The sequence below is a fragment of the Nicotiana tabacum genome, chromosome 17 (assembly GCF_000715075.1).
Source record: "Nicotiana tabacum cultivar K326 chromosome 17, ASM71507v2, whole genome shotgun sequence".
Lineage (NCBI taxonomy): Eukaryota > Viridiplantae > Streptophyta > Magnoliopsida > Solanales > Solanaceae > Nicotiana > Nicotiana tabacum.
The window spans coordinates 121,134,957-121,150,418 of NC_134096.1; the positions used below are offsets into that span (position 1 = coordinate 121,134,957).

Below are 15,462 nucleotides of genomic sequence, written 5' to 3' on the forward strand. Positions count from 1 at the left end.
TCATCCTGAAAAAGAATGCTATAAGCAGTGTCGAGGGAAGGAGAAAGTTGCATCATCAACAAGTTACTTCTGAAACCAATATAGGCCTCATTCAAGCCCATAAAGAACCGATGCAGCTTGCTCTCCTCATCTTCCTTCAGAAGATTAGACTCGGCAGCATATGTGTATGGTATCCCTTGAGAATTACGCATGAACCTAAGCTCATCCTAAAGTTTCTTAAGTTTGTTAAAGTAGAAGGCTATGTCTAGGGACCCTTGGTTAGTGGAAGCCAATTCCTTTTTTATTTCGAAAACTTTAGTACCATTAACAGTTTCATATCTTCTGTTTAGTTGAGTCCAAATGCACCCTGCAGTATCTGAGTATTGAACACTTCCGGCTATATCAAGGGACAAGGAATTAGTCAACAAGGATATCACCATATTGTTGCACATATCCCATTGCTTAAATTGGAGAGAATCTATAGTATGTTCAGTACAGGTCCCATCAATAAACCCTATTTTGTTTCTCGCACAAAAGGAAACAATCATACTGCGTCGCGAACCCCAAAAACCAATTCCTGAAAAGGGCACTGTGACAAGAGATACTCCAGGAACATCGGAGGAGAGGAGGAATAAAGGACTAGATGGGTCAGGAATGAATGCAACAGCAGAAGATGTACTAGTACCAATACTTCCCATGGCAAAAATAAAACTGTTCAAAGGAAAACCAACAATTTACACCAATAACCAGAATTAAGAGAAACAACTAAAAGCAACAAAGGAAACCACACGTGCAATACTAACAAAAGGACCGAGATTACCCAAACTTCTTCGCGATCGGAGAAAAGTAACGGCCTTGAGATGTAAACGCAACCCTAGCTGCAGTAGATAACCTCGAAACCGCCAAAAATTGAGAACTTGTAAACGTTAATTCTTCAACAAAAAAAAAATACTAGAAGCCACCAGCAATGAGTCGAACAGTAATTCTATGAGGAGATAATCTTCTGAAAGTGAGAAAATCGCACCAAAAATTCGAAATACCCACAAAGGCCAAAAATTGATTAACAACCGAAATAAGGTCAAAATCTGGATGAAATCGCCCAAGGGTAATACCGCTCGATAGAGGAAATCGAGATCCACCTAGTTCCTACCTCTGATACCATGTCAATACTATATGGATCGAAGCAATTGTGAGAAGATATCAGATTAGGGCTAGAACCCGTTGAGAGAAAAGAAAGAGGACATTTTTCAGTGAATGAATAATGAATCTCAACAGAACTATCGAGAAGCCACTATATTTATATACAAACAGGTTGTACCCGACTATGAACTGACCCAACTAACTAAACTAAAACTATCAGCTATATTATTACACGCATGGGCCATTTAATCCGGAAATTAAGATACAAATAAATACATCATAAGGTCTTCTAAGTTGGGCCATCAGTATGAAACTTAAGAGTGGATTAGGCTGGACCATTCTGAAGTCCAACAAATGCACTCTATGAAAAATTACTGTAACTTAACAAGCTCATATAAAAGTGTCAACTAAATAAGGGGCTAAAATTTGTTTGGAAAAAATAAGTATGTACATAAAAGTATCAAACTACATTTTTGTCCATTAAGTTCTTATTTTATTCTTATAAATTGCCAAATTTATATTGAACGGAGATAGTAAGATACTTCCTCAAAAGAATTTTGAAGGTGAAAAATACTCTTAGGGATAGGGGTATTCACATAAATAAAAAAATTAAATCAAATTGAAAATGAATCAAATCAGTAGTAAAGATCGATTACTTTTTGGTTTGATTTCGTTTTGGTGTTAAATTTTAGAGATCAACAAAATATGATTTGGTTTGGTTTTGGTTTTAAGCAAAAAAAAATATTCGAAAAGTTGAACCAAATCGATGTATGTATCAAAAAGTCAAACCAAATCGAAAATGAATCAAATCAATAGTATAAATCGATTACTTTTTGGTTTGATTTCGTTTTGGTGTTAAATTTTAGAGATCAACTAAATCTAGTTTGGTTTTGGTTTTAAGCAAAAAATATTCAAAAAATTGAACCAAATCGATAAAAATACCTATTTAAAAATTATTATAACACACACACGTGTGTGTAGTTTTATATAATTTTTTTAAAAAATTGCAGTAATATTAGTCGTTTACACTCTTGGCTTGCCGTCTTTATTTTGCTAAGTCCAAGAATTTATAAAATCCGAACCAATAAAAAAAACCATAAAACCGAAAAAATTGATAAACCCGAACCAATAAAAAACTAACTTACTTGGTTTAATTTGATTTTGATATTAATATTTTTTTTAGGGAAAAACAGATTTAAACCAAACCACCCCTATTTAGGGGGGGTAATAGCGGCCCCAATTTTAACTTACTGGGGTAAATTGGAATTTTAATGTTTGGCGCTATGGTTATGAATTCAGATGTTCAGTCCCCGGAATAGGTGGAGATTAGCAGATAGTAAATGACAATATTGCCCTTCATTTTTATGTTTATTTGAACAGTGGGAAACATTTGGGGTTCCCATGAGCGTTTATTTATTCCGCCGTGTATGGTAAGGCCACGGCGCCATTCTAAATAATATATAGTCTAAAAGTGCTACTAATAAAAAAAAAAGGTTTTTTCTCATCCTCTATTTTTTATGCAACATAGGATTTTCGTTTTAAGCCTTTTTCTCTTCACTTCATTCTTTTGTTGTTAATTATTCGTGCACATTCAGTTATTATTGCTCTTTTTTCTAATTTGATTCGGTTTTATATTATGCTCATATCGTTTATTTACTTAATTTTTTTCTATCACATGGGGAAGGAAAAAAGAACAAGAATAACACATATTGCATGGAAGACGCATATTAATATCACTAAATTAATAGTTTTTGTGATTATTTTACGTCGATAACTACGTTCTCAAATTTATTATTCGTACTTGTCGATTCATAAAAGTACTACTAAAGTGCTACTAAATAATTGGTGTAAGTTTTTCTTACTTGACATATTGTATGCAGTAACTTTTTTTATCCAAGACCCTTTTTTAATCTATCAATTGACTTCAATTGATATAGAACCGAAAACTATAACCTGTTATCTAGCATATTATAGCTAAGGTATTAAGAGAACAAACGAAAAATTAAATTTATGACACAGAAAAATAATTAAGCAGAGGAGAAACCCAGATGCTCCGGTACGGAGGTGTGAGCAGCAGGTTACGGAGGGCACGAGGAGAGGTAGAGGGCGGCCTAAGAAGTATTGGGGAGAGGTGATCAGGCAGGATATGGCGAGGCTCCAGATTTCCGAGGACATGACACTTGATAGGAAGATGTGGAGGTCGAGTATTAGGGTTGTAGGTTAGGAAGTAGTTGAGTCGTGCCTTACTTCGTACCATTGTGGGACTAGTCATGTAGGACTTTTTTTCTAAGATAACTAGTGGGAATGTTGTGGCTTACTATTTCTCTTTTCAGTGCAGGTCCTATTTACTAGCTATCGCTTTTGCTTTACATCTTTCTTCTAGATTTCATGAGGTTCCTATTTTTCTTACGACTGTTGTGGTGATACTAATATTTACTAATATTGTCTCCTTTTACTTTGCATCTTTCTTCTGGATTTCATGGTGTTCCTATTTATCCTATGATTGTTGTTGTGATACTAATATTGTCTCCCTTTTTGCCCCTTTTGTCTTTTTATTTTTTTGAGTCGAGGCTCTTTCGGAAACAACCTCTCTACTCCTTCGGGGTAAGGGTAAGGTCTGCGTACACACTCCCCTCCCCAGATCCCATTAGTGGAATTTTACTAGGTTGTTGTTGTTGTTGTTGGAGTAATAAATGCGACAACTTTCAAATTAAAGGTTTAGCTATATCAATTCTCTTCTTTTCCAGTAGATTATGAGTGATGCTTCTCTTGTTCAGTAAGAAGTAAATAGATTATTGACATGCCCTAATAAATGTTCCCTTTTGAAAGAAGCAAAAAAGAAAATAATAATAATAATCAATGATATGTTAAATATCAACAAATGACGGTCAAATAAGTAGAAACTAGAAAGAATGAGGTGATGAGAATGGAATTTTGGAAAGAAGAAAAAGGATGACGAGAAAAAATATTCTCTTATACTAGCTCAAGAATAGGAATACTATTAGCAGCACACCATTAGAAACGTCTTTCTTAAGATTAAGACATCTAGACGACAAAAGTATTTGAAGCATGCTTTTCCTATGTATGCTTACAATTTTTTTTAAAAAAAACAACAGGAGAGGCGTATAATTGATAGACAAGTTTTTATATTCTTTTTCTGAAATATCAATAGGTAGCAGAAATGAGAATGTTGAGATGAATGTGCGGGCACATCAGGTTAGATAGGATTAAGAATGAGGTTACATCAGGTTAGATAGGATTAAGAATGAGGTTATTCGCGACAAGGTGGGTGTGACCCCTATTGAGGATAAGATGCGAGAATCGAGGTTTAAGTGGTTTAATTTGGACATATGAGGAGCAGGAACACAGATGCCCCGGTGAGTAGGTGTGAGAGATTGACATTGGAGGGCCTACAGAGAGGTAGATGTAGGCTGAAGAAGAAGTGGGGAGAGGTGATTAGGCAAGACATGACGCAACTTCAGCTGACCGAGGACATGACCCTTGATAGGAAGGTGTGGAGGTCGAAGATTAGGGTAGTAGGGTAGGTGGTCTAGATTGTTCATACCGGTAGTATTAGTACGCACTCTCGCATTCTGTTGGTAGTAGGTTTCTTTGACTACCCGTCATTTTCTTTCATTTTGATCATCTTATTATCGTGTTATTTTTATGCTACTTTTACATGACTTTTTGGTGTTGTCCCTCTTTGTCTATCTCTTAATTAATGTGGTGCTTATGTTTTTCTGAGCCGATGATCTATTGGAAACAACCTCTCTACCTTCACAAAGATAGGGGTAAGGTCTGCGTGCACACTACCCTCCCCAGACCCCACGGTGTGGGATAATACAGGGTATATTATTGTTCTTATTGTTTTCGAAATATTATCATTTATTTCTTTTTTTAACAATAGGTCTATTAAATTTAACAAAACTTTTTTAATAGAATGCTTTAAGGTTCAAAAATGAAACTTAATTCTCAGAACAAATAACTTAACAATTATCAAAATACCTTCTTAGAAAACATTTTGTCAAAAACTTTTGCAAAAAGTTATCCAGACAGACAATTAACTCATAATCTTCAACTTTCTCATCAAAGAAAGAAACAAGAATTGCAGTCAATCATGTGGATTCCGGTTTCTAGATCTTGTGCTCTTTCTTTTGTCCAAACTCCAAAAGAATAAAATATGTGTAAATCCCCATCTAAACCTTTCCAAAATCCAAGATTTAGTAAAATTACTATTTAGTAAATCTAACAACACAATTTCCTTGACTTAAAAAGAGAAAGAAAAAAAATAGAAACAGCATCTTCATGTCAGTAGACATAGTTGACTTCAACTAATCTATAGACTTCATTTAGCCGTTCGGAATCTTAGCGCTAACTTCAACTAATTAACGCAATTAAATAATTCTTTTATCTTACCCAAAAAGTTAAATAATTTTTTAATAATTATTGAACTTTTATCGTCAGGTCATTTGTATAAGGGTCAATGCCCCCAAAATATTCCAAATCCTACTTGAGACACTTACACGATATCTATCTAAAAGTGAGACAACAGACAAGCCTACAACTAATCAGTTCAAACGAAAAGATCGATCACCAAACTCTTATTTTTCGACATTTATATGTTTTGCAATGTAGACGTTAGTAGTATGTTTGACGTTAAAAAGAAGAAGTGTAACACCTTCATCACATACTTTGACCGTTTGACATTTTTCAGACCCTTGTATGACAATATATTTAAATTTATATTTTCAAAATTGTACTTACTCCATGAAATCTTGAACATGTTACAGTAAGGGATCGTTTATCTACATTTATTTAATGCTACTATTATTTGTTTGTATAATTACTGAGAGTTCAAATTTGGTCCCTACTACCATAAAAAAATCAAAAGAAAGATATGGATGAGTAACTCTAAAATTAAATATAAAAAGAGTGATAACACATGGTATTCAATTTCTTTACAGTTATTTGTAGGTTAAAAGATTAGGATTCATAGGCTAACATTCTTTTATTAATTTACTAAACATTTAAAGTAAACCAAACAATAGTGTACATAATTTCATAAAGATACTATATGATAGCTGTCTGCATGATGAGATCCGAGAAAAAATATAATAAAATGACACTACATTTATTTATCATTACTGTCTTTTCCAATGTTATAAGTACAACTACAATTTCATACTATTACCTCATTTTACTTTATATATCCAATCAAAATGAATTGGTTAAATCTAGATGGCCTATTTCTAGCACCCTTACCCTATGAAGCTAAGTTTATCATTGTACAAAAACAGTTCTTATCTTCTTTAGTCTTAAATTCTATGATTAATATTTCGACCATGAAAACCTTATATATAGTTGCACATTTACTTCTTGTTTGGATGAGAATTCACATTATATAGCTTGATTGTTCGTTGATTTTCAAAATGATCTATCTCAAATAATGTCTAACCCTCTTTTAATGAGTTTACTGTTAGATGAAGGTAATAGTTGTACTTTGTTTCAGATATATATATATATATATATATATATATATATATATATATCTACTCATAGATTTTCTTCTATATTAGCTAGAAATATCACAAAATCCTTAATATAACTTTTCTTTATCGTGATTTTTCTTTTAGAAATTAAACTCTTGATTTCGATTTTTTTTAAAAGTTGGACATTGCACTGCCACAACTCAGAGAGGGATGGTCGTCCTTACCATGGATGTAGAGGTTTCACTATTTTATTTTAATTTTTAATCATAAATATTTACCATAACTTTTTTTTTCTTATCCATAAATTGTTTTAACATTTCCCTTCAGGGACATCGGATAAATAAGTGTATTGGCGACGAATTCGAGACAAATATAACAACACAATTCAAGTAAAGTAAATTTGGAGGGTTTGCAAAAATGCTTCTCAAAATAAATAATTTTTAGAAGTTTAGCCAAACAGGTACTCTCTCCGTATAGGCATATAATTTTGTTACCAATAGGTAAATAAAGGCAGAGTAGTTTGGGACCCTCCTGAACTTAGGGGTAAGCATAATACCGACCGAAAAAATCGATCGAACCGTAAACTTCGGTTTTTTCGGTTTCGATTTTTCGGCTTATTCGGTCAGTTTGCAGTTTATGTTTTCTATAATTTCAGTGTTCAGTTCGGTGCTCGATTTTACAACTTCGGTTTTCGATTAAACCGAAAAACCGAAGTTTTCATAGAGGATATAGTTTTCTCGGCGGGCTACCCACATATTGGGAGGAGCATATAGACAAAGTGAATCAACTGTTTTCAAAGATTCCTCATTATAATAAGGTGTCAAGACAATATAAGTTAGATTTTAGAGATAGAGGAAGAGCAGGACTTAGAATCCAGAGTTCAGTTAAGAACTTTCAGCTGACTATGGAGAAGAATGGAAGGCACACGATTCTACAACTTGGTAGAGTGGGGAAATCTAAGTATGTGATGGATTACAGGTATCCATTGACAGGTTATCAAGCATTTTGCATATGTTTGGCTACTATTGATTCAAAGCTGTGCTGCACATTGTAAATGAAATTTCTGGAGCCTTTTGTTGTTCAACCTCTGAACAACAAGTCATTGAATTGACTAAGTGTGTTCAACAATTTTTTCTTTAAGGCATCACGTGGAGTGGAATAGGAATCATTATTCATTGTTCAAAATCGATCGAACTGAATCGAAAACCGACCGAACCGAAGAAATCGAACTAATTTTGGTTCGGTTATTGGTGCACCAAATAGAAAATCGAAAACCGAACAAACCGAACCGAACTTTATAAAAATCGAACCGAACCGGCCGGCGCCCACCCTTGGCTGAATTTGGCAACTTTTATTTAGTTCCCCCTTAAATTTCATGTGATTTTTAATACCCCTGTACTTGGCAATTTCATAGCTTCGACCAACACATATGCCACATGATTTTTTTTTGTCTATGTGACATTTCTTTTTATAATAAAACATACATTTTTATCTTTTTAAGTACACCAACTATTTAAATTATTTTTTCGTGCCAAAATTTATAAAAATAAACTTGAAACAACGTTATTTTAATTATAATTATTTATTTGGCTAAAGATAATGATAGTTTAATCAAGTTACTTTTACATATTTTGTCAAAAAAGAAGGAATACACAGTTAGAACATATATATTATCTTTGCATCTCAAAAAATAATAAAAAAAAATATGTTGTTGGAACTCCATATATTGGCTAAATAAATATTTTAGCTAAACATAGTAAAATTTCGATCAAATATTTGCGAATTTGACTCGAAAAAGAAAAATGCATAGTTTAAACAAATAGTCATTGCATGAAAATAAAAATAACAATATATAGTATTTTTTTCCTTTTTGTAGAAAATATACCTTTTGAACTTCATTACTTTGGCTAAATCTTCTTTCTATTTGGCTAAAATAAATGGAGTTTCAACTAACTTTTGTAGATTTGGACTGAAAAAAAAAGATAAGAAATATATAATTGAAACATATATTCATTGTATCTAAAAAAATACAATTGAAAAAAAATATACAATGTATATTAAGAAGAAATAACGATAAATATAATTCTAACAAATAAATCATTATATTTGATTATGCGGTAATTAATATTCAAAAAATACCCCACTTGAAAGTTAATTTTTTGATTTTTCTTCCCTCCCGCGCGCCTAAAAAAGATTGTATTCACGCCCTTTGCCACATCAACATCAAGGGGGTCAAGACTATCAAATTTTGAAGTTTAGACCACGTGAAGTTTAAGGGGAATTAAACAAAAGTTATCAAGTTTAGATGGGTCCCGAATATTTCTGCCGGTAAATAAATGTTAATGTTTAATAGGCTTCTCATTTCTAACATGATGATGGACCAATATTCGTTTCGGGTATAGACAGCAACCTAACAAATCCGAGGGGTTGACCCTTCGTAAACGTCACAACCGATGACCTATAGCCTTTATTATAATTATAGATATGACTTCTACCGGTCTAGCCATGAATTCGATATTAATAATTGATAGAATTTGGACCTAGTTGTTTTTTCTTTCACAATAAATGGTTGGTATTTTTTTGTAAGAAACTGAGCTGCACGGGATCATTTATTTCTTGATCTTTGTTTGTGTAAGAGCTTTTGATCTTGTCTTTAGCTCCTCTGTGAGTGGTCGCTTTCGTTTACAACCTTGCAATGACGATTATGTTTGTTAATAATGACAAAGTGATCAGAGTAGTGAAATTCATTTAGTACGTAAGCTAATTCACACTAAGTTCTTACTATACAAAGAACCTGATGCCAAAGACAAGGTTGCTGCCAACAGACCGTCTTCTACTTTGTAGGAATATAAGTCCTTTTCATTGTAAATATAGCGTAGTTTTATTTCATGTATTTCCATTATGTCTCCCTAGTTTAGTTAGGTCAAGTCCTATAACTTTGGTTTATTTTTTTTAAGCACTATTAGGGAGGATCAAGCAATCAAACATTCTAGCAAGCAAACAATTCTCTGTACTGGTGTCTCTGTCCCTCGATACCGTATTGCTTTTCTGTAATAGCTTTCATTAATGCAATCAAACTTTCATTCATTCTCAACATTTCTGTTCTCTCAATTGCTCTTGACATTGATTTTCCCGTACGACGTTGACAATCTCGTCTAGCGTACGGAGGGGACTTCAGTTGGCAGATAGTAACTGCACTGACATCTGTTGCTTAGCCTTACGTCGCCCTTCCAAGGAATCTCAGGAAGGCGCCGCGTAACAGGGTGGAGGTAGAAGCCGAGATACGGGTTCGACCGAATTCAATAACTTTTGCTCGAACAAAGTATTTCATTGAATATGTACAAAAATTAATTTAGAACTCATTCACTAACATTTGAAGTCGTTGTTGTAAAATTCCATAATACAAAAGGTTAAAATCCTGACTCCGCTTCTGGAGTGGCAACACCAGGTGTACATAGCATCATAGGTAAATAAAAGTGGCCAGATTTATCACACTACGTTCATGTAATACGATAGTGATAAAGATTATCACCATAGTACTATATATGGAGCCATTATATATTGCTCTAATTCGCTTCAAGAGTAGAACACTAATGCTTAAAAATGATTCTCATGGAATCTTTACGTAGACAATTGAGAAAAGCATAAATGATGGTTCCTTTTAACACAAAAGTGGAGTAACCTCATTTCTCCAAAACATGTATATATGGTATATACATCATGACTCTCATTTGTAGTGGTCCTTACTATATTACGTTGCAGGTTGAAATAATAATTAGTAAGCATTTACACCTACATGTTCAATGTCTATATGTGTGTATAAATATGTGCAGACAGACTAGCAACTAATTAATATAGTGAAAATGAAACTGTTTGCCTTTGGTCGTCCTTTTCCCCTCCTCTCAAACGGAGTGTTGGAGGGGCAAAACCCAAAAATTCGGCAAAAGAAAAAAAAGAGGTTATATATATTCATATAGTATGACAGTAGAGAGAAATAACTTAAAAATTCCTTTTGATGATTATATAATTTTATCCTTCTTCCTTTTTCCTTTTTTGGGTTTTCAAATCTTATTTTTCAGTTCACAGATAACTTACAAAAATATGTGAGGAGGAGCAGGGGCGTACGTACGATTTTTCATAAGCGGTGTTGACATTTAATCGCTTAAAAACTTTTTCATTATTTGATTTACAAATTGGTTTGGACCAACTTCATCATTGCCAATATAAAGATAGAAAGAAAAAGGCCAAATACATATTAAGCCCATTCAACTTGGTCTTATTTTTTATTTTGGCACTCTATCTCAACCTTGTTCCATTTTGGCCCTCAAACTCTACTTCTTATGTTTCATTTAAACACAAAAGCTGAAACCAGTGCAAAAAAATATAGCGCGTGTATATACACAAATCAGATGTGTAATAAATATCCAATTAAAAGTTGTTCATCCTTGTCAAACGAGTCAATAATAAAATACCCGACCCAGATTTCTTGGTGTCCATGATACTTTCAGTTCAACTTGAAATCCACAAGAACAAATATCCATTCCATTATGAAAAAATAATTTTCTTTGAGACATGGATTCACTTCAAACTTCAAGCTTATATGAAATAAAGGATGAAAAAACCTGGTGGCAACATTTAATTGGATATTTATTACACTTCAGATTTGTGTATAAACATGTGCTATATTTTTTTGCACTGGTTTTAGCTTTTGTGTTAAAATGAAACATAAGAAATAGAGTTGGAGGGCCAAAATGGAATAAGGTTAAGATAGAGTGCCAAAATAAAAAATAAAGTCAAAGTTGAATGAACTGTATATTGGTTTGGCCGAAAGAAAAAAAATAGTGAGATAGCTTACCATAGAACCTACGAAAAATTATTGTTAATGCACCCCAAACCTAGTGTGGTCCACTAGTTTAGTTTGTCCTTTACCAGCTAAGGGGTGAAGGGTTCCACCTTCAATGACACATTCTTAAGCAGAAAACGCACATAAAACATTACTCAATTTTAGCACGGCATGAAGCTATTGAGTTTCAAACCCAAGATCTCTCCAAGAAACGTGAAGCGCTTGACCAGGAGAGCTAGCGAGATATATGTGTAAAGCTGTGTCTATTCTTTTTTATTTAATAACTATTTTTGTACATATTTATAATTTACACATATTTAGTGAACTTTTCCGATGAAGCGGTGTCGGATGATACCACTTATATCAAGGTACATCCACCCTTGAGGAGGAGAAGCACATACGTCCCGGTAAGGAAGTGTGAGAGGTTATATTGGAGGGCCTTAGGAGAGGTAGAGGTAGGCCGAAAAAGAGTTGGGGGTGAGATGATTAGGCATGACATGGCGCAACTACAACTAACCGATGACATGACACTTGATAGGAAGGTGTGGAGGTCGAGAATTAGGGTAGTAAGTTAGGTAGTCTAGATTATTTATACCGGTAGTATTAGTACGTACTCTCGCATTTGGTTGGTATTATGTTTCTTTGACTACCTGTTATTTTTTGCATTTCGATCATCTTAGTATCTTGTTATTTATGTTGCTTTTACATGACTTCTTGGTGTTGTCCTGATGTTAGGATAAAAATCCATATTTTCGCATGTAATTTGCCTTGCATTATACCTCAATCTTGTTAACTTTGGCGTAAATATTTGTGACTCGAGCTTAATAATGGTGTTTATATGTGTAGGAGTCAATTTGAAGTGATTTGAAAAGCTTGCATGCGAAGTGAAGTAAAAACAAAAGAATTTGAAGGGAGTGTGAGTTTGGTGCCCAGGTTGGTGCACCAACCAAAACGCCAAAGGTTGGATAGTGAAAAATTTCGGCGTCTTGATTGGCGCCAGGCGCCAAGCGAGACGGCTAAGGGAGGATTTTGTCCTATTTCGGTTAGGATTTAGTAGTTTCGACCCTACACGCCCCCAACATGTATAAAAGGGGTTCTAAACCTATTTCTTAGGGGGAGACATTATTGGAGAGAAAAAAGGCTATGGAAACACTTAGAAGCAACGAATCACAAGAGTTTTTCTCTTCCATTCTTCCTTAATCTGTATTTTAATGCTTTCAATTATTATCAAGATTGTTAGTATAATTATGAGTAGCTAAACCTTCCCATCTAGGGTTTGATGGAACCTATTGGAGGCTAATTTGGTCACTACATTTAATATAAATTTACCGTTGATCTTTCTCTACTTGTTCAACTATACTTTTGTTGTTGTTAATTGAAGAGGTCTCAATTAATTGTGCCTATTTAGTGTGTATTACTCGAGAGAGAGTACTAATTTAGGTAGTCGTTGAACGACACCATTCCTAACGTATTTGAGAGATCAATACGGAGGGTTTAAATGTGGGATTAGCGATAACGAAACCTTGGTGCGATCGTAGTGAGCGGTAAATTAGTGCCAGCTAGAGTAGTTCGAGAGAATATGTCTAGTAACATATGGTAGTTGCTCGAGAGAGAGAGATACGACACCCAAAGTACTCGCGATCGGTAGAGAATACTTAGGCAAATTTATAGAAAACGTAGCGGGGGAGATTCCGATAATAGGGAAAATCATAACCCTAGACTTTTCCAAATCTTGTCTACAACGTTTGCTCTGCTAGTATAAATTACTGTATTTTAATTACTCTTATCTTAGTTAATAAACACTCAACTCGATATTTAATATTTTTGAAGGTTGATTACTTGAATTCTTGCGAAACTAGTGGTTGTAATTAATAGGTTAATTCCCTATGGGATTCGACTCCGGACTTGTAAACCATATTATATTTGTAACGACCGCTAGACCTCTTAAGAGGCATAGTTGAGCGTGATCAAATTTTGGCACCGTTACCGAGAAATTAACGGTGTTATTAATTACAGCTAGAAGAATTACTAGGATTTTAAGTTTAGTTAATTTTCTTCATTTTAAATTCATTATATTGAAATTCTTACATTTGTAGTCTTGTGTGTTACAGGTGCATGCCTAGAAACTCCTCAAGAACTGGTGAATTATTTGAAGCATTTTCAGATCCTGAGAAAGCTTTCAAGGCACTAAATCGAGCACACAAGAAAGACAAACGACAATAGAACTCAACGGAATGAATCGAACTAGACATGGGTGACATAATAAATAACCAAAACAATGTGAATGACCCGAACAATCAGGGTGTGGAACCTCCTCTTGTACCAGAAGTGGCCTTGTATGATTGGGCACAACCCATCACTGAAAACCTGGCAACCGCAATTGCAGTCCCTCTGATACAAGAGGAATCATTTCAAATTATAAACAACATGTTACATTTGTTGCTTAACAAGGGACTGTTCTCAGGGCCTTATATTGAAGATCTACAATAGCATCTGAAAAATTTCATGTCAATTTGTGTCATGCAAAGGCAACTGAATGTGACACCGGAAGAAATAAGACTGTTGTTTTTTCCATTCTCAGTGATGGGAGAGGCTCAAACTTGGCTCAATTCGCTCCCCATCCAAGCAAGTTGATGAGATATTGAGCTTCAGGTAGAAACCAGCTGAAACATTGCAAGAAATATGGGAGAGGTTCAAAGGGATGCTGGTTAAGTGTCCACATCATGGCATTCCAGATCAGATGTTGGGGCAAAAGTTCTACATGAGATTAGCAGACAACTTGAAGGCCAATGTGGATGCTTCAGCAGGTGGAGCATTTTTGAGCAAATCATTCAGGAAATGTAAGGTTTTACTTGATAAAATGGCTCAAAACTCAGGATGGATGATAAGTGACTCTACAATTATTCCTGTAGTTCACTGAGTAGCTTTAGACCCAAACAACTCTATGGCTGAGAATATGGCTACGATGATGTCGCAATTGAGTATCCTAACCAAAACGATTGATGAGTCAGGCCTGAAGCAGGTGCACATAGTTGACACGACAAATGGAGGATTATGCACACCATGCATTAATCAGCCATATGTGTGCTTGTGGAGCGGTGAGAGTGACAATCGGAACTATCAAGAGAATATGAACTATGTGGGCAACTATGGAGGCCAGAGACAAGGTGGTCAGACTTGGGGACAACAGAATCAACAATATAGGCCAGCACAGCAGCAGTACAACAATAATAATAATCCTGGAGCTGCAAGACCACAGGGTCAGACTGTGCCTTATCAAAGGCAACAAGGGTTTAATCAGCAGAATCAACAACTAGCTTATCAACAACCTCTATAGCAAAGATAGTGCGACAAGGTGATGGGTTGTTTGAAATAAAAGGAATGTTGCAACAACTCATTGGGTCCAGCGGGAAAATGGAAGAAAAGATCAACCAGATGCAAGAAAAGGCACACCAGATGCACGAAAAGGTAGTATCATATGACTCAGCTATCAAGGGCATTGAAATTAAACTAGGGAAAATATCCATGCCCCTTAACAATCGTCCTCAAGGGACATTACCTGCGGACACACATGTTAACCCAAAAGAGCATGGCGCGAAGCAGCTGATGGCTGTGAGTCTGAGAAATAGTAGAGATCTTGATCTAGAGCAAGAAATTGCTCGCGAAAGCTGACCAACTGAGATATTTGTGCCAGTACCAATTGAGGTAGATGAGTTAACTGAGCTAACAGAAGTAAGAATCCAGCCAACCCAGAATGAAATAAACAAGGAAAAAGAGGCGGCACAGGAGACTGAGAAAGTGCAAGGAAAGGCATTAGAAAAAGTGCCTGAGCAGGATCGAACTCAAGTCATAAGAAAGAAGCGACCGCCATCGCACTTCCCGCAGAGGTTGGCCAAATATCTGAAGGACGAGCAGTATAAGAAATTCATGGAAATGTTGAAGCATATTCAGGTGAACATTCCACTGATTGATGCCTTGAGAGAGATGCCTGGTTATGCAAAAATGATGAAG

At 34.9% G+C, this 15,462-nt stretch overlaps 2 protein-coding genes and 1 non-coding gene across 3 annotated transcripts; 1 reads left to right on the plus strand and 2 right to left on the minus strand.

Annotated features, from left to right (window-relative positions):
• Positions 1–206: 206 nt before the first annotated feature.
• On the minus strand, positions 207–677 carry LOC142172081 (uncharacterized). Its single transcript, XM_075235849.1, has one exon. It carries the CDS (start codon positions 675–677, stop codon positions 207–209), a length of 471 nt encoding a protein of 156 aa, XP_075091950.1.
• Positions 678–6,599: 5,922 nt separating this feature from the next.
• On the plus strand, positions 6,600–13,674 carry LOC142172082 (tubby-like protein 8). The gene is made up of 3 exons (XM_075235850.1): positions 6,600–6,605; positions 7,264–7,658; positions 13,563–13,674. The coding sequence occupies exons 1-3, from the start codon at positions 6,600–6,602 to the stop codon at positions 13,672–13,674; spliced, it is 513 nt and encodes a 170-aa protein (XP_075091951.1).
• Positions 13,675–14,074: 400 nt separating this feature from the next.
• LOC142172223 (small nucleolar RNA R71) lies at positions 14,075–14,181 on the minus strand. The gene has a single exon (XR_012701598.1). It is a non-coding gene; the product is annotated as a small nucleolar RNA R71 (small nucleolar RNA).
• Between the last annotated feature and the right edge of the window lie 1,281 nt (positions 14,182–15,462).

Excerpts from the sequence above, each read along its gene's own strand:
- LOC142172081 (XM_075235849.1), bottom strand. The coding sequence starts at position 677 with ATGGGAAGTATTGGTACTAGTACATCTTCTGCTGTTGCATTCATTCCT.
- LOC142172082 (XM_075235850.1), top strand. Across the intron at positions 7,659-13,562 it reads TCAAAGCTGTGCTGCACATT|GTGCATGCCTAGAAACTCCT; the intron begins GTAAATGAAATT and ends TGTGTGTTACAG.